Here is a 21,597-nt window from a genome sequence, read left to right as displayed (position 1 = left end):
GTGGCAGATCACCTGGAGGTCATGATTGGTTACTGACATTTGACTACCAAGAACATCCATCACAATAACCTAGACAGAAGAACTGAGAAAGATTTCAGCTGGGGGTTGGTGGCACACACCTTTAATCCCAGCACTCAGGAGACAGATGCAGCCTGGTCTACCGAGTGTGTTTACGGACAGGCTCCAAAACAATACAGAGAGCCATGTCTAAAAAACCTGAAAAAAAAACAAACAGTAAAAGAAAAAAAAAGATTTCATATCTGGAGGCAGGGGGAGCCAGGCCGTTATTACCAAAACAACACTTTTCCTAAGCAAAAGAGTGTGGATTTTACTTAATGTAGACACATTCATGTCATATTCTCCCTATTCCTAAGCAGGCTAACATAAAGAAATCCATTTCAAAGCATTATCACAGTGTAAAAGCAGAGACATTTAGGGACATTTTTACTTAAAAGTCATGCAGAGACATAAATTCTAAAACGATAGAAAGAAAAGCCTTTAGCATGTTCATCTTGTTTCTCAAGCTCTTACCAGAAAATCAGGTAAACAACACAGTGAAAATCCACTGTTATGGAGCATATGCTGCCTCTCAAACTTGATGTCTCTTCTAAAAGATAACTGCATAAAGGGCACAATTCTCACAGACACAAAATTTTCAGAACCCAAATACAGAAAATATCAGGTAAATGCTACTTAATGGCAGTGTATACTCTACTCTTAAGTGAAACATTATGATGAGCTCTATGAAATTCAGAACAAAGTTGCTTTTGCCTCTGAGCAGGACAGCTAAGCAAATGGCCACAGCTGCTTCCATGCAAGAACAGAAGGAATTCATTTTAACTACTCCTAGCTACTGTGTTCCTCAGGGTTGGAATATCAATTTGGAAAATTCCATTTTTTACTGTGTTGAACTTTCAAAAAATAGTTATGTGGGTGTTACTTCTTCATGTGTTTGTGCAGAGTACATACAGATGCCAGAGTAAGGCAGGAGATGCTGGGGACAGGAGTTAAAGCAAATAGTTAGTTAACTTTTCAGTTCTGGAAATGGAACCCAGGTCCTCTATAACAACACCCAGTGCAATTAATTGCTGAATCATATCTCTACCCCTATTATTACTTAAAATATGTTGTGATCAGTTGATTATTGGAAGATATTTTATCACTTCTGCATTTAACTCTTCTTTTGCAGCCTTCCCAAACCCCTTACAAATTCTCTTAAGACAATGCATGCAGACATGCATGAAAACAATTGGCTGAGTCCATTTTTGGCGGTTGTACATAAATTGATAATTGGCTGACTATGTTGTATTGGATAAACAATTAGGGAACTCATCACTACATAAGACTCATTGTCTCAAATAAAGGAGAATTCTAATTGTTTTTGTCTTTAAGATATCTTTTAAAATTTTTCTTTGTATATTATTTTTTATTTAAATTTAAATTAGAAACAAGTTGCTTCACAAGTCAGTTCGAGGTCCCTCTCCATTTCCCTCCCCTCCTCCCATGCCTTCTCCCCAACCCCCCCAAGCCCCATCATTTCCCCATGGAGGGTGAGTCCCTATTGGGGGTGTCTAGTCTGTCATTTCATGCAGGGCAGTGCCTAGTACCTCCCCCAAGAGAATGCCTCTCTCATTGTTGGTTCGGAGTCAAAAGTCCATTTGTATACCCATGATGAATACTGATCTACTGCCCAAGGCTCAATAGATTACCTAGGCCTCCTCACTGACACCCACATTCAGGGGGTCTTGATCAGTCCCATGCTGGATTCCTAGGCATCAGCCTGGGATTCAAGTGTTAACCCTTGTCAGGTCAGCTGTTTCTGTGGGGAGAATACTAATTTTTAAATAATATCTGGTATATGAGCCTGACCAGGCCGTCTTGACAGGAAACATAATCATGAAGAGAAAATTTTGGCTAGAAGACACCTTAGCAGTTAAGAGCACTGAAGGTTCTTTCAGAGCATCCAAGCTTCCATTCCCAGTGCATACAGAAGCTTCCTACTGTGTGTAAACCCAGTATCAGGGGTTCTGACACCATCTACTGGCCTCCTTGATCACAACAAGGAGTCTTAGAACACGAAAATTATTTATTAAGATCTAAAGACACAAACATGGTCACAGACTGGAAGATCATTGTTAGATTCATAGCCTGTGCCACATAGTCTTCAGAGAGGCACATAAAATACAGACAGACACAGACACACATACTTTCTTGTGATTTTAAAGACTCTCACTTCTGAAATCTCTTAGGTACCTGGCAAAAGAGCTGCATCACACTTGATGGGATGTGAAGGGCCTGACTGAGGTGAGAGGTGTAAGAAACCACCTGTGGGAATTCAAGGAGGTCTCATAGGGCTGAAATTCTAGTGCATGGAAGGTGAAGTCACAGGTATTTTCTCTAAATATGCACTAGAGAACACTTGAAATACAGTAATCAGAAGACCTAAGTTACACTGGATTTCTGGGATCCTGCAGCTTGCTGAGAGGAGGGCGACTCTGGATTTATGAAGTGGTGTGTCCATCTAAATCACCATCTAAATCACATTTCTGAGATTTGCCAGGAGGCAGTAGTGAATCATGGGAAGGAAATTCCCTTGGAAACCTAGCTGTTTTCCCATTGTTGGCTCATTCTACCAAATAGATTTGTTGCAAGCACCATTCATCAAATGCTCTATTTTAAATTGGACACTGGATGGAGGACATGAGATAGGAGGAAAGCTGATTAAAGCCAGGATGCTGACCCCTCTCCTATACATACGTAAGCTGGCATTTGCTCAGCATGTCCCTTCCAAATCCGACTTGGATCCTCTGTCTCTCAGTAAACAGTTATGACACAGGTTGAAGTCAATGATTTACTCATTTGGAACATTTGCATCCTCCCAACTTCACCTTCTCCTTTTCTTCCTTGTATTGTTTTATCCTCCCTAGTTCTCTTCCCTCTGGTTCCATACCTGATATATTAGGAGTCCATATAATATATCACAGCTGTGACCTTCTCCAGGAGTTATCACTTCTCAGAATACACACCACATTCTCTGTTAGAGCTTTAAGAAGAATAATCACTGCCCAGGGTCCTACCCTTTACCTTATCCATAGATTCTTCAAAGAAGGATTCAAATGTCCATGGTTCTAAAGAAAAAAATGTGTATGTCTGTATTAAACATTGTACATACACACACACAAAAAAAACATAACTAGGTAAATATTTTACATCAGTTATTTTGGAGATATGTAAAAATATTTATGATCTTAAATTTTAATAAGTAATGATCCACATATATTTTAAGCTTTTTGTTTGTTTATTTGCATGCATTTTCTGATAAAATAGAGGGGTTAAATACATACCTACAATCAGAGGTATTTGGATAATTGAGGCAGAAAATAAAAAATTTGCATTACGTTTGCATAATACAGTAATTTATGCTGTACGAAAACTCTTACATGGTCCTAGTCTTTCCTTCCATGGTCTTGAATGTACTGTTGATCTTACCTTGTGTCTGCTTCTTTATTATACTTCTTTAGTTTGAGTTTCCAGGGACTTGATTAGATATGCTGAGATAACTTCTTGTGTATGATTTGTCAAAAAATTTTCTCCAATGTAAAGAAGGGATACCTATTAAAGATCAAGTTGTATATAGAACATCAAATATACAGGACCAGAAAAGGAACACAGCATGACACATAATCAAAACTATAAATGTAGAGAGCAAAAATACACTAAAATATACAAAGGAAATAGATCACAACACATATTAGACCAATTACTGAATTTACAATGGATGCTATGAAATGCTGATATGTCTGGCGTGATGTTCTACAAATTTCGACAGACCACAGATTCCAACCAAGAGAACTATACCCAATAACATATCGTTCACATCAACAGAAGATAAACAGGGCCACTTTACAGTCCTTAGATGCCACCAATGTGCCCCAAAATCATGATATTCCTACATCAGCTTCTCAGATGTTGTGATTACATACATGTGCAGCTATCTCTGGCTAGCCCATTAATGGCCAAGCAAAGAATGTTTCCTTCATTCTTCTTGAAGATTTTTACCTAATAAAATAAACTATTACACAATGTAATTCCAAACATGCTTTCCTGAAAGAAAAGCTGAGTGTACAGGATGAAGGGGATTGAGAAATGGATACCAGAGTGAGAAATTGACACAGGAGCAACACAGCATGGCCTGAACACATAAGGGATTAGCCATAGCTTACAGGTTCCATCTCCTGGCAGTGAACTTCCTGTTTGCAATGGTCAAATGGCTTAGCCCCATAAACTTATTCATTGCCTAAGTCTCCACACCTAATCCAGCAATAGATGTAGGACACGGGAACTACATTAAGGTAGTGTACTAAGATCAAAGAATTCAAAGATCATCCTCAACTGTCCAAAGTCCCAGTGACACAGAGACACAGTTCCTGGGTATGAATGAAGGGAACATAATGGGTCATGGCGAGAACAGTTTCCCACCTCCCTGTATGTAGGTTACTTCAGACTCACTGGGGAGACTCTGAGTGTCCTTGATGGCTCAGATTCCAGATTTGAAGGGACCAGTAAGCTTTCTCCAATGTTGTCACAGCAGATAGTGATACCAGGGCAAAACCTGCTCTGGAAAACATCAGGATTCACAGCCTGACCATGCAATGAGGAAAGGACAGCTTAGGAGGAACTCAGTTGTGTCAGATTCCAAAGGGAAGCACTGATCACCAACATGTGACTGATAGATCTGGGATTATGCTCTAGTGAGCTGACTTTCATCCTCCTGAGAGGGTAATTCAATAGTCACCGAAGTGACAGATCTAGGATGCTTATGGAGGAGGTGGGTACTGAGGAAAGCACCTGAGAGTGCAGGAGTAGGGAATCTTCAGCATCAACTTTGAGATGAGGAGGATGAAATTGGACCACTGCTTTAGATATTCCATACCTAGTTACACATTCTACTCCTCACAGAAATCCTCCTGGAAGATTTGGTCTAGCATCCACTTGAGCATTGTCAGAAATGCCACATAGTAGGAGGAGTGATCAGAGAAGCAACAAGAACCTAAGAGAATTCTGATGCACAGAATCCTGGTCTAGCCATAGGGAAGCCTTCTCCCAGATCACCTATTGCCCAACAGGTCTAGATTACACGGCATAACTGCTGTACACAGAGTTTTCTCTGCATGCCAAGGTTATCTGGAGTGGAGAGCAGAGTGGTGTGTACTACTCTTGGTCCTCCTGCAGTCACCCATTCACTGCTGGTCACATTGGCCAATCAGTTGGCAGAGGCTCCAACTACAGGATTTAGTTCACTGGCCTTCTGCTCCCTAGCCTTGATCCACAGTTTCCTTAGAAGATGGCCCTAGAAATCCCTATAGATGCCAAGGCACTACACTATGACAGGTTTGAGGGGCATAGGAGAGAGACTTGCCTAATGGGACACCACCATCATAGAGTATAGACTTGCCTCTGCGGCAAATCATAATCTGCAGCTCCATATCTAGCCCAGCACCTATTGCTCCCCATGTGCTGAAACTAGGTAAAAGGTTTATAGTGTGCTTGTCCTAGTTAGTTGGGAAGGAGGAGAAAGGGATCTATGGCAGGGGCCAATGTTCAAAATCTGTAATATTTGCCAGACATTAATTGACCCAACTTCAAGAGCACAGTTGTAGTCCTTGCCTGCAACCAAGAGGTGTCTAAAGCCCCATCCAGGGAAGAGCTCTTCTCCATCCTTCAGCCCATTTGTAGTCATCTTTCACTGTCCCCATAGGAGGGGAAATTCTGTGGCTCCTTCTGGGAGTTGGGGCCTCGGGATGCCCTGGCCACTATAGCTCCTTGACTACCTGGGGGAGGCCTGCAAACTTCAACTACTGCAGCATCACAAAACAATTCAATTATTCAGCAAATTGTTTGTCTGATCTTCCCATGCTTTGCTCCAGCCGGCAGGGTACAGCTCCAAGGAGTACACACTCATGCAGTTGATGTAGTGAGAAGCATCTCTTGTCCTGGCTCACGGTGAGTTTGAAAAGTTTGATTGAGCTCCAGGGGAAGTGAGCACATCTGGCCACCACATGCAAATGAATGTTGCCATGATTACTGATTCCCTGACTATGTGCAAATTCATTGCATTATCTAATTCTTCTGTTCCTTCTTCCCACGTGTCTTTGCTTTCACTGCCTGTCCATGAACTTCTTATCTGGTCTTTCTTTAAGATCCTTATATCAGGGCTGGAGAGATGGCTAAGAGATTAAGAGCACTGACTGCTCTTCCAGATGTCCTGAGTTCAGTTCCAAGCATCCACATGGTGGCTCACAACCATCTGTAATGAGATCTGGTGCCCTCTTCTGGACTGCAGGCACACATGCATACAGTACACTGTAAAATAATAAATAAATAAAAATCTTTAAAAAAATTTTAAAAGATCCTTATATCAATATGGGATCCTCAGACAATGAAAGTGAAATGAGATGAATGGACATGTGGAAAGGTATCCTAGATCTGCAGAAAAAAAACCCACATTTCAAAGACTTACAGGTCACTCATGGAGAGCACTGAGAAGCAAATTACTTTCCAATAAGTAGCAATAGGTACATAATCCAGAAAAGTCTAGAAATCATTATTGAGGATGGTCTCAGGAAGAATACTAAAGATGTTCCAGGCATCCACACACTGGGACCTAGCTTTAATATTACAGGAATTATTGTTACATTAGCAACATCCTGATAATTTTAGCAATCCCATGACTACAAGGGCAATAAAGAGATATTTAAAATTCGAGGCAAAATTTCAAAGACTTCCATTCAGAGCACCTCTGTCTTCAATAGAGCCCATTGTAACAGAATCATTTTCTCCATTCAGTCCCCCTTTTCTGAGATGACCATAGCTTGCATCTTGATGATACAAAACTAGCCAATTACACCAGAGAAGTTAATAACACTTCAAATCGTGTTGTTATGCCTAGATTGTGGAGTCCCCCAAAAAGCAACAAGGAGACTGAATCCTTTATGTAATAGCGCATAGTCTTTATTCAAGTTTGAAATATCTCTGTGTGTCCAATATATTGGCATGATCCGAGAGCCTCAAGTCAGATGGGGTGGGGTTTTTATAATAGCGGAGTTTGGGATGAAGGATTCCTAAGGATCAGGACAAATGGCTGGCTGCCATTTCTCTAGGTTGTCTTGATAAAAATGGATGAATGTGTGTGCAGGACAAAGGGACAGCAGGTGTCCCCATCTCCTATGGTTGGAATGTTTGGAATTAACTTTTGAAGTTTCATTCCCTTGTGGAATCTGGATGGTCTCAGTTTTTGATCTTTTCTGGAAACAGGTTTTGCCTTAGGATAATCTGAAACTCTGTCTTCTATTGAGCTTATCATGGCTGTGTCCTACACAATTCAGGTTGAATTTTTGTTGTTGATGAGCAATGCATACAAAATTTGTGCTTATACTTTGGTTAAGTATGATATGATAACATTATGTCTAAATAGTATATGTTCACTAACTTAGAAGTGAGTTACAGAGTCAGCAATGGCTCAGCATGTAAAACATCTGGTCCCTGAACCTGAAGCCCTGAGTTGTATCCTTAGAACACACATGGTGGAAGAGGAGAAATAACTCCAGAGAATTGTCCTCTGACCTCCACACTCACATGGTCTTAACACAAAGGCACAAGCACATGGAGACAATAAGTAATAAATCAATGTAAAGGAGAGTATGCTACACTAAGAACTACTGATGATGACCAGGGTGGGAGCTCACGCCTGAACATGCCTCACTTGGGAGCCTCAGGTAACCTAGACTACATAGTGAATTGCCAGACTGCCTAGGCTACAGAGTAAGACTTTATCTCAAGCAAAAAATTTTGGGAACCACTGGTTACCACACATGTTTGAATTTGGAACTTATGTGGGTGAGGCAATAGGAGTCTAAGATTGACTTCAATATATTCTATAAGAAGAACTTGCTTCAAAATGACTCTCTCAGTCTTCAGAATAGTGTTTGCTTTTGATGGGTGTGTTGTCTTTTTGGTTTTCATTGCTGCTGTAAAGATACTATTTCACCAGTATCTTTCAGACTTGTTCCAGAATGCAGTTGACGTGCTACAGCTGTTCATTCTGGGTGGTGTCTGCAAGAAGGACAGTGTCATAAATAATCTTGAAAATAATCTCTACTCCTCAGTCAACCAATACTAGGGAAGACACTATAAGGATATAGGTGCATGCTTGGCAACACAATGCATTGAAACAAGAGGAAGAACCATGGGCCTTTGGGCAACTACCTCATGTATCTTGCTTGTGTCTTCAGGACCTGCTTGGGCCTGATCTCTATATACCACTTCCATTTGATAAAAGATTGATGCATGACCTACTTTATGGCTCTGTGGGTCCAATAACAACAAGCTATTGATGGACAATTCAGCCACATGGTGGGGTAGTGCCCTGCTGTCAAATATTCGGTATCTCCCAGAGGTCAGGATTAATGTTATGTTCTCACATACTTGGCCATATTATTCTTTAAAAATGATTGTTTGGCCATCTGTGGCAGACACTAGAAATGAATTTAGAGGTATTATATTGACCCAGTTCTCCAATGCTACTTTTCTTACATTTTAATGTTATTCAATATTCTCCAGTGGTCCTTTACTTTCTTTTTTTTCCTGCCAGACAGGGTTTCTCTGCATTGCTTTGGAGCCTATCTTGGAATTTGCTCTGTAGACTAGATTGGCTTCAATCTCACAGAGATCTTCCTACCTATGCCTTCCAAGTAATGGAGATAAGTGTGTGTGCCTCCAACTCCCACTGATCCTTTTCTTTAATGTTATTCAGTTCTCTTCTCTTCTCTTCTCACCTCTTCTTAAGGTGTTCATCTTTGGATGAAAGGTATGAGAAATACTTAATGTACTATTTAATGCAAAACTCTTGTCTCTGAAGCACATGGCCATGAAGCATGCTTCAACTTTTCAAAATAATTTTTGAGATTACAAATACATCATATTCACATTGTCTTTTCTGCCTCAAAGACCTATCATTAGCCCATTGTTTTGTAATTCCTGGCCTGCTTTACTTTAACTCAGTTATACTGTAACAACAGTTAGTTTGTGAATGTGACCTGTGATTTGTTGCTGGATGTAGCATCTCTGAGTTAATGATTTACTGCACTGGACATTGAATGTGTAATTGAATGTGCACACAAAGGCTCCTGTGATCTGGGTGAAAAACAGAATGTGCTCTATGAGACAGGAGGAATGTCTCCTAAAATACAAGCTTTCAAGTCTAGAGCTGGAAGGACTGTGCTTTCTGAGTCACTTCATCTCTGCTACCGCAGTATCAAAGCTGCTAATATGAGTCCTACCTGGGTGGGATTAGGCTAAATGGGGTTCCATAGACGGCTAGCATTAAGCAGTACTAGTGGCAGGTAATTTGTGGGTTCTTTCCATGGTTTTCTTCTGTCTATGCTGAAATGAATCTTAGAAAAGACTACAAGTTATACCTTGGTGAGTGTATCATGTTCAGATAATGTCTGTTTAACTATCATTTCATTTATGTATTTAATTAGCTTGTGTTTCTTTGTATTTCAAGACAATAATTCTCTTTACAATAGTTGTGGCTTACCTGGAACAAACCTTGTAGACCAGGATGGTCCCTAGCTCATTGAGTTCTAATTGCCTCTGCCTCCCAAGTGCTGTGATTAAAGACATATGGTACCACCACCCTGTGATCTTTCAATTCATTTGGAACTTGAGCCAGAATGTAGTGTTGTTGGTCAATGTGGTGACCTAGGTAGTGGCCTTTGTCCTCTGTGCCTCCCAATATGGATTTACTAGGTAATGGGAGACTCTGTAGCTCTTGCATGGAAGGATGTAAAACTTGTAGTATCTCTGTCCAGTGTTCACATATAGGCACTGATTTTTGTTGCAATGGCAATCAGACGAGAAAACAGAAGGTCTGGTTTCTAGAATATCTGAACATTGCATTCTATTAATAGGTTTATATTATAAATATCACAAATAGTTTTTGAACTTGTAGAAAAATGGTGATGTGGATCGTCTTTCACCAATACATGATTTGAATGCTTGTAACTTGGTGGTCCAACTAACCACAATGTTGTGTTTCAGTGAAGTTCAGTTCCAGGAGAGAATAGAAGATACTGATCTACCGAGATTTCTCAAGTGTGCATGGTGTTCAGAAGGTAGATAGGGCAGGATCCAGGTTTTATGCCATAATCCATGTGGAAGGTAAGAGATTTTAAATTAGTTGTCTATGATTGAGCATAACGGGGACTGCATTTACCTGAAACAAGGGGTTACAAAGAGCTGCTGATCCATAGCCAGAGATCACATCTATTTCTCGAGGGAGCTGCAGAGCAAGGGGCTTCTTTTCTTGGAGAAATATCAGTAGCTTAGCGTGAGAAACAACTGTTCACAGGTCACTTGGAGAAAAATTTTGTGAAAGTGATCAAGTCTGTGTTTATTTAATTTCTTACACATAGAAGTATAGTGAAATGGTAATATTGGTCAAGATCACAGTTTTCCTTTCCTAAGTTATATTTGTTTTTTTGATTAAAATTGACTGTATTTTTCTTGCCTTATTTCTTGTCTTCTTTTCACCAACCCCTTCATTTTTTCAAAAATATTTTACTCATTTTTTTGGTTGTTGTTTTTTTTGTTCCAATATAGACTTTATATTATATGAATCTGTGTGCTATTTTTATATAACTTCAATCGAATTATATCATTTTCTAGAAAATGATGGACCTTCACCAATTTGACTTCACAAAATTTCTTATGTTATCAGTTCCTCTAGGTTGTGTTTTGGGGGAAAGTTGCTGTGGAGAGGGTTTTAGTTTGTTTCTCCTTTATCTTGGATGCTTGCTTCTTCTGATTTCCTGTCATATCTGTGTTTTCCAGTTGTTGCTATATTCATGTTTGAGTCTTTACTGCTTAACTGATTATTATGATTAGTTCACTGGCTTTGGATTTTTAAAACCTCACGTATTATTGTGTCTGCCTACTAATTATCCTCAGGCATCAACATTAAAAAATACAGGGTCATCAGAGTGAACCTCAATCTTGTTCGTAGATCATAATTTCTGATTTCTGCCTGAAAAAAGATTGTGTTGACTGATGATTGATGTGGAAGGAAGTATTCCACTGAGTTGCCAATGTGTCTGAGCAAGTGGGCCTGTGTTTGTCAAGAGAGCTAGTTGAGAAAAACAGTGACAAACCAAAAGAGAAAATCAATAAACAATGGTTCCATATGTTTTATCTTCAGTTGCTATCTTGAGTTTGTTTCCTAAGCTCCCACAATAATAGACAGTGACCTAGGTGCTAGGTGTATCAAAGAAATAAGTCCATTACCTGACTAAATTTTAATGACATACTTAGTCAAAGCAAGATATAAGAATGTTGGACCAAAAGATAGTACTTCAAAAGTGATTTTTTTGCTGTAATGTACATGGGAATGTTGACTTTTGGAAGAATATTGGGAATATCAAGACGGTAAATGGCAAAAGCCATAAAAGTACTGAACTGGCAGTTGTTGTAGGATATGAAAGATGGGAATGTTGAGAGTAATGGCAGACACTGGAGGTCATGGTCAGGATTTTAGTGGGTAAAAGGCTCCATAGGCCACTATGGAGTAGGCCTGTACTACCAGACATGAGAGACATATGTCATAGTATATACTGGCTAAAGACCATGACTCCTGGGACACAATGTGCCTTCCCGTTCCTGATAAACTGATGCCCTCCATCAGGCAGTGAAGCATTCAGGCTAATTTGTATTTCATCATTTGTTTCCTTGGTAGTCAAGTAAGTGTGTGAGCTTAACAAGAAATTTGTTCTAGGACATTAATCTTGTGTATTCTGTATTGCTTGCAATTTTCATGTTATCCTGGCAAATTCTATTGTATTGATCCTGGAAATTTCCACTGTCTTATGTTTCTGAGGAAGACACAAAAGTTCTCATGGCTCTCAATAAAAGTCATATCCTTATCTTGCTGTGTCCCTCTAGGAGAAGCCTGTCTTCATTACTGTTTGACTGTGTTACGTGACCTTGGCCTGGTTAGAAAGTGCAGGTTCTTAGATGATTTTGTGAAAAATTCATATAGAGTTCATTTGTGTGATATTTTGGCCCCAAATCTTTCAAAATCTTTACATGTCACAAGAAAGTGAATAAGGCTGAATTTCACAGTAATGGGCTGATGTCCTAGACAAAATATTGCTTCTGTTGGATGGTTATTACCGTTGCCTCCTTCAGGTCTACAGTGAAAGGGACACAAATAGGAAGGAATGAAAAGTCTCGGTTTTGTTAAGAAAAAGAGCATTAGGTAGTTTCAGATGTCAGTCCAGTGATGGAAAAGAGACAGCAATATTCAAGGTTTTAACACCATTAAAAAAAGGTCCTCCTTGGCACTTGAAGCCTGGGATGGTCACCCAATTGTAAGTCTCTATCCAGCTAACCCATTAACTTATGGAATATATACACAAAGTAATTCCTCGTCTCAGGAGCAACATTATAAAAAAATAGAAAAATTTATCCAAGCTTGGTAGGGTACATCAAATAATATTAGAATGTTTTACTTGCCAAAGCTAAAATACACATGGATCTTCTGCATGTTCTCCAGGCTGGCTATGCTTATTTCTATATTCCTAAGAGGGAAGTCTAAAACTCACAACACCATCAGAAGTGGGTCACCAAGTACTACATGAAGCCTTCCTAGACCTCTAGCATATCATGATTGTGTTACGGCAGTCACTTTAACTGAGGTTTTCATGACTACTTATTGTGCTGGCTCTCCAAGGTCTCACCAGTAGGCAGAAACTCTTTCAAGAGATGAAATTATTTTAAGCTTTCTCAGGCCGTACATGGAAATATTGCCCCATGTTGGGCATCAAAGTTTTGCTTAAACTTTTACTCCCTTAGCTGTTTAGCATTTTACATTTTGGAGAAGGTACAACCCAGGTCACAAATTGAAAGGAAGAGGCCTGCAATTACATATGATTTCCTAGCCTTTGCTTGTCTTAGTTCTAAACAATTATTCTTAACTTAAATGATGCCATCTACCTTTTGCATCTGGACTTTTACCTTTCTCCATTTATGTATATCCTACTTTCCTCTTACTCCATGAGTTGTTATCGGGCTGTGTAGCTGGCCCATAGAATCCTCCTCTTCTTCTCATGCTCCATCATACTTGTTCCCAGATTTATCCTACTCTGTATACATGCTTCCTGCTACCACAATCTATCCTTTCTCCTGCCTCACTAGTGGATATTCACCGCTATATCAGAACAGGTGTTATAAACAGGCAGAAAATACAGCTTCACAAGATAAACTACAGCATAAACAAAAACAACATATATATGTTTAAACAAATGTTCCATAGCATAAAATAACACATCCTAGAATAATACTGTACAGAAATATACATTTACAATATTGTCAGTTTTATGCTTTTAGTTGCACATATATATATATGACATTTATAAATGCAGTCACCTATGATGATGTGCATATCAACGTTACTGGGGAACAGTGGACTTTGCTGGATAGGTCTCATAAGAATCTCTACAATGATGCGAAGCTGGAGATGTACAAGAAACTCACAGACATAGGTAAGAGTGTATTTTCCTTCATATTTTAAAATAATAGGACAGCTGTTCCTTGGTTTTTGATGCTCTTCTTTAATTTGATTGAGAGAGAAAAAGAATGTATTACTTAAATCAGTAAATGATCTAAGGTTCTTTGAAGAGAGTAACTTAAATCTTAAACTTTTTTTCAATGATATAATAAGCATTTATTGATACTATATTTTAGGATACAGTTGGGAAGACCATACTATTGAAGAATATTCTGCAAGTTCTAAAAAACATGAAAGGTAACTTTCATGTATGAGCTGAGAGAATGGTGCCTCTGAAGAAAATGTAATGTGTCTTGTAATTTTTGAAACAAAACCAACAGTGTAAAAAAGGACAGCTTAAAGTACATTGGTATTTAGTAAATTCTAACATACCCATATTCCTCAAATTAAAGTAGGTGAACTGCATTTGCAAGGAATTATATTAAGAAAAAAGACAAGGAAACAATACACAGAAATTCTATCAACACCCCCCCCAAAAAAATGGACCTACATTTTCTTTACATTTCTATGTCAGGATTTTTGAGCTTTGAGCTACATTGGACGATAGCCAAAATCCTAACAGAGTAGAAGTGATATTTACAAGAATAGGCCATGTTTCTTCCTGCAATTCAAAACATGTCTGCTACTGTGGTGAATACTCCTTGTATAATTTTCCTTCTACATTATCAGGTTTAGGGGTCTTTCCTGGGAATTTCCTGAATTTATGGTACTACTTCAGGGGACATAAACCCTTCATCCCCTCTCATCAGTTTTATATTGTATTGGGGTGCTGTATATAAGGAAGTAATATAATCTGAGCTACCCATTAGTTATGTAGTTGTATTCTTTTATTTTCCTAATCATGAGTTTGCTTATGTAGGGAAATCTGAATGACTCCAGGAACTACTTCAACATTTTTCTTATCATTTGAACTTCTCCCTATTCTAACACCAAAGGAACCAGGTGATAGAGGCCCCTTAAGCCCTGTATTTTCTAATTGTACTCCCTCAAAAACACAAAGTAAATAATTTTTGTCTACTGAAAGATCTAATACTGCACTTCCTATGGTTGCTCTGAGTAACATTAAGATGTAAAATTTGGGGCCAGAGGATTCAATTCACCTTTACTTTCCTCTGTCTCCCTACTTTGTACATTTTTAAAATTTTTGGGTACAAAGAATGACTGTCATTCATTTTTTGGTCTCCTTATATTTCAGAGAGTTTTCATTCTCATGCAGTTTCAATTTACATTCATCTCTCCAATGCTATCGCTTCTTACATTGAGGACACAGTTCCAGAGGTTTATTTTTCTTATCTTTGGAGTTTTTTCTTCTCTTTTACAGTCATGACTCACATGTTCTTGTTGTTAGCAAGAAAAACATGAGGTTTTACTTTTTTCCTGCCATTAAGTTCTGATAATGGGAAGAAAATGTTGCCCTTGCGTTGATGCAGCATAGGCCATGTACTGGACCTCTGCTGGTGAGTCATCTATTCATGCTTTGATGTAATCCTACACAGTTCTTGTTTTTATGCTTGGTCTAATTTAGTTTCTGACAGAGAGTATTGTCATTTTCCAATGCAAGTTGTTTTAATAAAATATCCAAGCCCTTAGTGGAAAGCAGCATCCTGCCTGTTGAATCTTCCAGTCTAGGAATAAAATCTTCATATGATTCTTCTTCTTTTTGTCTAATTCCTGCTAACATATTTGTTTTACTATCATCAGGAGAGAGACTTCTCCAAGCAGCTATTGCTATTTGGGACAGGTCTTCCAATATTTCCCCTTTTAATTTAACTTGTTCCTGGGGAAAGGAACAGTCTCCTTCTGGAAGAGCACTGACAAAGTTGTTTTTCTTGAAGATTAAATTCTGTATCATTTCCCTTGCTTTTCCCTCGTTTTCAGTTCTCCATATTATAAAATGTCCTGGTGCCAATAATAAGGAGTAACCACCAGTAATCCAACATTTCCACAATCTGTAAAATGTATGGAGCACTTGGCACAAAGATCTTAACAGAGCACTGCAGTACTTTAAGAGTCTTTAAAGAAAGAAGTTTCCATTGGGGTGTCCCTCCTTCAACAATGGTTACTGGGAAACAAATATCTAAGTTACCTTTTTCCCTGGCTTCTTTTATACTTCTTAAATGCCATATTGGCATCTTCACTTCAAGATTGACAGACTTTGTTTTAAAAGCAGGAGTAGGAGCAGACCTGAGGCAAAAAATATCATCTATCTTTGTCATAGATGTACTTTTATTATAAAAAATCAAGTTCTTTTGTTGCTCATCATTCCTTCAGTCATCACCTGGCTGTGCATTGAGGAGAGTAGCAATAGGTGAAGAAGCATTATTTAACTTAGTTTCTGACATCAGAGCAATTATGTCATCTTCTGTGGGTAATTCTTCTGCAAAGTATTTTTGATTTTTCTGAAAGGAGGTCTCTAATTGGTGCCCATAATGAAAATACATGAGCTGGATTCTGATTAGGGTCATGGAATTCATAAAATTTCCTAATCTCTTGACATGCTTTTTTCTACCCTTCTAAAGACAGGCTTTCTTCCTCTGAGAACCACAGAAGGACATTCAATACAAAATCCTACAATGCTGCAGAAGTCATCATTGAGGTTTTACCACCTCTTCTTTCAAATATGTTCCACAAATATGTTTCTGTCCTTGGACTACAAATTACCCCTGATTCTTACTTTCCCACCATTTTATCTCAATGTCTTCTCTCTATTAAAGAGTCTGGAGGACTCTAGAGAAGTCCTATCCCCCAGGGCAAATGTACTTTCTAGGAAAACAGAGAGAAAAGGGAAGAGAAAGCATACCTACTTCGAACCACACATTGAGGGCACCAGCTGCTATGGACTATCCCCAGCTGGGTATGATAGTCCAATGGGAAGCGGGTCCTCCAAATAGGTGGATAAGGACTTGGTGGTGACAAACACAGAGGCAGAATAAACCTGAGTTTATTTTGTACTTCTCAAACAAGATTTTTTAATTCAATATAAGAGAATGTTTTTTGAAGCAAACCAAAACAGATGACATAATTGTTACTTGGCACAGTAATGCAAATAAAAAACATGATCATCCAGGGTTAGTAAAAACAGAAAATTGTCCTTGATCAAGGATAACCACATATTTCTTTATCTATATTTTTTTAAACTAGAAACAATGTTGCTTTCTCATGTCAGTCCCAGCTCCCTCTGCCTACCATCCTCCCCCCAAGTCCCCAGCCTCCCAATCTCCCACCCAATACCCACTCTGTTGATATAGAGAGTGAGGACCTCGATGGGGATATCCAGAGTTTGTCATTTCATCCGGGGCAGGGACTAGGCACTCCTCCATGTGTCCATGCTGAGAGACCATCCCTCAATGGAGAATGGGCAGCCAAAGTCCGTTTGTATGCCAGCGATACGTAGTGATCTACTACCCAAAGCCCCACAGATTGCCTAGGCCTCCTCACTGACACCCACATTCAGAGGGTATGGATCAGTCCCATTCTGGACTCTCAGCCATCAGTTTGGTGTCCAAGTGCTACCACTTGTTCAGGCCAGCTGCCTTTATGGGTTTCACCAGGCCAGTCTTGACTTCTTTGCTCACCATTCCTCCCTCTCTTCAACTGGGTTTCAGGAGTTCAGTTCAATGTTTAGCTCTGGGTGTTTGCCTTTGCTTCCATCAGTCACTAGCTGAAGGTTGTAAGATGGCATTTAAGACAGTCACGAAACTCATTATTAGGGAGGAGCATCTAAGGTAGTCTCTTCACTATTGCTTAGTTTTCCAGTTGGTGTCAAACTTGCAGATCTCTGGAAATCTCACCAGTGCCAGATCTCTCCTCAAACTTATAATGACATCTCTCATCCTTCTGTGTAACCTAATTCTTTTGATTTTATTGATAATAGAGTGGTTTGGTTTCTCATCTATGTCTTTGTTTAAATATTTAATATTTAGGAATACTTAATATGGAAAAGGAATAGAAGAACAAGAAAAATTTCCACATGAACCACAGCCAAGTATTTTTCTCCAGCCAAGAATTTCACAACTGGTTCCAAGCGACCTCCTTCTTTTGAAGTTATCACCTCACTCTGTGAAACATGTAACACCGAGCCTAATGGATTTGATGTGACAGCAACTGCCAACTGAAATCCATTATTCCCTGAGCTTGAGCAAGCTCAGACACTGTATGTATTTTATGCTCAGGGACTAGATGGTTTTAAGTTCAGGGATTTGTTGGGTTAATGCTCAATTGGTGAAGGATTGATTGTGTTCTTTTGACTCTGGTTTAGAGCCCAGTCTGTTTCTCTCACTGTCTATTTTTATATTTTGTCTGTCATTTCAGAAAAGAAGTATTTCTTTCACTAGCTCTGGTTTCAGTGAAAAAGTATGTTTCTTTGTCTAGGGATTCAAAGTCAGGGTGAATTTTTATGTCTCTTGCTTAAGGGCCAAAGTATTTCTATTTCACTGCTTCTGGTTTCAGGGACTGAGTGTGTAACTTGGTTGTCCATTTCTCCTAAACCCAGGGTTTTATAAATTCATTTTCCCATGAGTTTACTGGTACAAACAATATACAAACAGCCATCATCTTACTTCTACAGACCATCGTATTGGTCACTGTCCTCTACAGAATAAACAAGGTTGTGTGTTGGCTAAAGATTAATTTTTATAAAAAATTGACTAATTGTCTTTTTTCACATTCAAGACTGTTGTAATTTACAAAGGCATCAACAGAATGATTGCACACCAAGTTTTACATCTCAAAAAAAAAAAAACTTTAGCTGGGCGGTGGTGGTGCATGCCTTTAATCCCAGCACTTGGGAGGCAGAGGCAGGCAGATCTCTGTGAGTGAGAAACAAGCCTGGTGTACCGAGCAATTTCAAGGACATGGTAGAAAAAACAATACAGAGAAAACTTGTCTCGAAAAACCAAAAAAAAAAACTTTAGCACACTGTCAATATTTATAAGGTTTCATTGCAGTGTCATTTCTTCCCATGATTTTGATACATACAATTGCTTTACACATTGACTATATTCATATGTTATCTGTCCAGTATGTGTTATTTTATGTGTTTTGAGATGACAAGGATTTGCAAAGGCTTTAACACACTTACTACATTCAAAGTGTTTGGTGATATTTTGTTTTTCTTTAAGGAAGAAAGTTTGGCTCAAGATGAGAGCTAGTCATTCAAGTTACACATACAGGAAAGGCACTTGTGGTACTTTAATCCCAGTACTTGGGAGACACAGGCAAATGTGGTCTGTGAGTTCAAGGCAATCCTGTGATTCACAATAATAAATCTAAAAGAGAATCAGCCAAGTGGTGATACCCCAACTTAATCCAAGCATTGGAAAGTGGAGATGCTAAGAATGTATGGAGAGAAGAGACAGAAATTCAGGAATCAGTCTGAGGTTTCATAAAGTTGGCATGCATTGTGAGGATCATAGGAGAGAGCATACCCCATTTGTTCTGAGGATTTTGTATAGGAAAGATCTCGCAATTGATTTAAATGATCTTTGGATCTTTCAGAATTCAGTCTAATATCTGACTCTGGAATTTTATAATTAAGAAAAAACAGAATTCATCCATCAATAGGGATTTTCTCCAGTATGTGGGGTTTTATGTATTTTAAGATTTCTGTGACATGTGAAGGCTTTACCACAATTATTTCATTCATAGGATTTCACTCCAGTATGTGTTCTTTTATGCACTTGAAGAATACATTGCCGAGCAAAGGCATTACCACACTGATGACATTAATAGGGGTTCCATCCACTATGTGTTATTTTATGCATTTGAAGATAACTGTGCTGAGCAAAAGCTTAACCACATTGATTACATTCGTAGGGTTTCACTCCAGTATGTGTTCTTTTATGCCTTTGAAGATTACTGTTCTGAGCAAAGGCTTTACCACACTTATTACAGTCATAGGGTTTCTCTCCAGTATGTGTTCTTTTATGTATTTGAAGATTATTGTTCTGAGCAAAGGCTTTACCACACTGATTACATGCATAGGGTTTCATTCCAGTATGTGTTCTTACATGCCCTTGAAGATGACTTTTCTGAGCAAAGACTTTTCCACACTGATTGCATTCATAAGTTTTCTCTCCAGTATGTGTTCTTTTATGCCTTTTAAGTTGACTTTGCAGAGCAAAGGCTTTACCACACTGATTGCATTCATAGGGTTTCTCTCCAGTATGTGTTCTTTTATGCATTTGAAGTTGACTTTGCAGAGCAAAGGCTTTACCACACTGATGACATTCATAGGGTTTCTCTCCAGTATGTGTTCTTTTATGCACTTGAATAGAACTGTGATGAGCGAAGGCTTTACCACACTGATTGCATTCATAGGGTTTCTCTCCAGTATGTGTCCTTTTATGTATTTGAAGACTACTGTGCTGAGCAAAGGCTTTATCACACTGAGGACATTCATAAGGTTTTTCTCCATTATGTGTTCTTACATGTATTTGAAGATGACTGTGCTGAGCAAAGACTTTACCACACTGATTGCATTCATAGGGTTTCTCTCCAGTATGTGTTCTTACATGTATTTGAAGATGACTTTGCAGAGCAAAGGCTTTACCACACTGATGACATTCATAGGGTTTTTCTCCAGTATGTGTTCTTTTATGCACTTTAATAGAACTGTAATGAGCAAACGCTTTACCACACTGAATGCATTCATAGGGTTTCTCTCCAGTATGTGTTCTTTTATGTATTTGAAGATTACTGTGCTGAGGAAAGGCTTTACCACACTCAGGACATTCATAGGGTTTCTCTCCAATATGTGTTCTTTTATGCACTTGAAAAGCACTGTGATGAGCAAAGAGGTGGAAAGAGGCAAGGGGGCAAGAGGAGGGGTGGGAGAGAGAACTGTCATTGGAATGTAAAATGAAATCAAGATTTAAAAATTAAATATACTGCTGAATATATATAATTATGAATTAATTTAGCAATTTGGTCAAATTTAAAAGCCTAACCTGATATTAAGCTTATTACACTTTGTTTATATTCATGGTGTTACCCTTCACTCAGGACTGCTTTACATATTTCTTGATGCCTTTCATGCTAAGTACTTTTATTGCCTTGTTCAAATTTATGGCTTCCTTTTCTCTATGAGACTTTTCTCATAATAGAAGATAACTAAAAGTATTCATACTTTCACCCACTTTATGCATTGATAATTTTTTCTACTGTGACTCAACCTATTTCTACAAAATGAACCTTGACTAGAAGAAATATTCACTCATTGCATGTACACATGGGTTTTTTGGCAGTATAAAAATGTTGATGTATTCCCAATGAAGCAGGAAAACCAAGCACTTGTAAACTTGCATCATGTTCAACGATTGTACTCAACATGCAGACTACTACATATCTTCTAACTGTTCTGAGATGGATAGAAGTGCATTACCCTTTCCATGTCCCTATGTTCAAATGGTTTTTATTCTTTGTGACATAGGACATACCTATTAAAGGAAGATTAGAAAGTAAAAGCTTTCCACACTGCAGTCACCCATGTTTTCTTCTTGTTCCTCATAAATATAAGGTACAGGGATTAAGGCTTTACATAACCATCCCCACTAAAATCATGTTTCTGTCTAATCACACTGTACTTAACAAAATCAGAACATATATATGAGTAATACTAGCTCACTATGTAATATTTGCTGACGACACTGTGTTGGATATAGACTTATTACTTTCCAATATGTATACCTTATGTAATATGAGTGGTATGAGGCTACATTGATTAGCAATTCTCATCAGCTTAACTCTCATTGATCTATGACTCAAATGGTGTGAAGGCATTTATATCTTGTCTTCCTTCCTTATAAAGGACTTGAAAACAAAATTCCCTTACCAGCCTTTGAGGTATATGATCTCATGACAATTTATTGAAAATCAATGCACATTATGTTATTATTTACACTGCTGGTTTTCTTTGTAACATCTGTATACATTAAATTATCTTCATAGGCAAATTTATATCAGCATACACATGA

General features: G+C 38.5%; 2 protein-coding genes across 4 annotated transcripts in view; both read right to left on the bottom strand.

The window, feature by feature from the left end:
* Positions 1-1,813: 1,813 nt before the first annotated feature.
* The window catches only part of LOC121135422 (vomeronasal type-2 receptor 116-like), a 166,540-nt gene continuing 146,756 nt past the window's right edge, over positions 1,814-21,597 (bottom strand). For all 3 annotated transcript variants that reach the window (XM_040734193.1, XM_040734191.1, XM_040734192.1), the window contains exons 6-7: positions 3,490-3,612; positions 1,814-3,128 (exon numbers count right to left, since the gene is read on the bottom strand). In XM_040734193.1, coding sequence (XP_040590127.1) covers positions 3,579-3,612 — 34 coding nt within the window. In that variant the 3' untranslated portion in view covers positions 1,814-3,128; positions 3,490-3,578. The remainder of the gene's footprint in view (positions 3,129-3,489; positions 3,613-21,597) is intronic.
* LOC121135290 (zinc finger protein 431-like) lies at positions 17,159-21,480 on the bottom strand. The gene is made up of 3 exons (XM_040733815.1): positions 21,456-21,480; positions 21,006-21,060; positions 17,159-20,389 (listed from the first exon to the last, which is right to left on the bottom strand). The coding sequence occupies exons 1-3, from the start codon at positions 21,478-21,480 to the stop codon at positions 19,414-19,416; spliced, it is 1,056 nt and encodes a 351-aa protein (XP_040589749.1). The 3' UTR covers positions 17,159-19,413.

This window comes from Mesocricetus auratus, unplaced genomic scaffold, assembly GCF_017639785.1.
Source record: "Mesocricetus auratus isolate SY011 unplaced genomic scaffold, BCM_Maur_2.0 Super-Scaffold_100037, whole genome shotgun sequence".
In the NCBI taxonomy this organism is placed as follows: Eukaryota; Metazoa; Chordata; class Mammalia; order Rodentia; family Cricetidae; genus Mesocricetus; species Mesocricetus auratus.
This window is presented reverse-complemented; position numbering and strand designations above follow the sequence as displayed.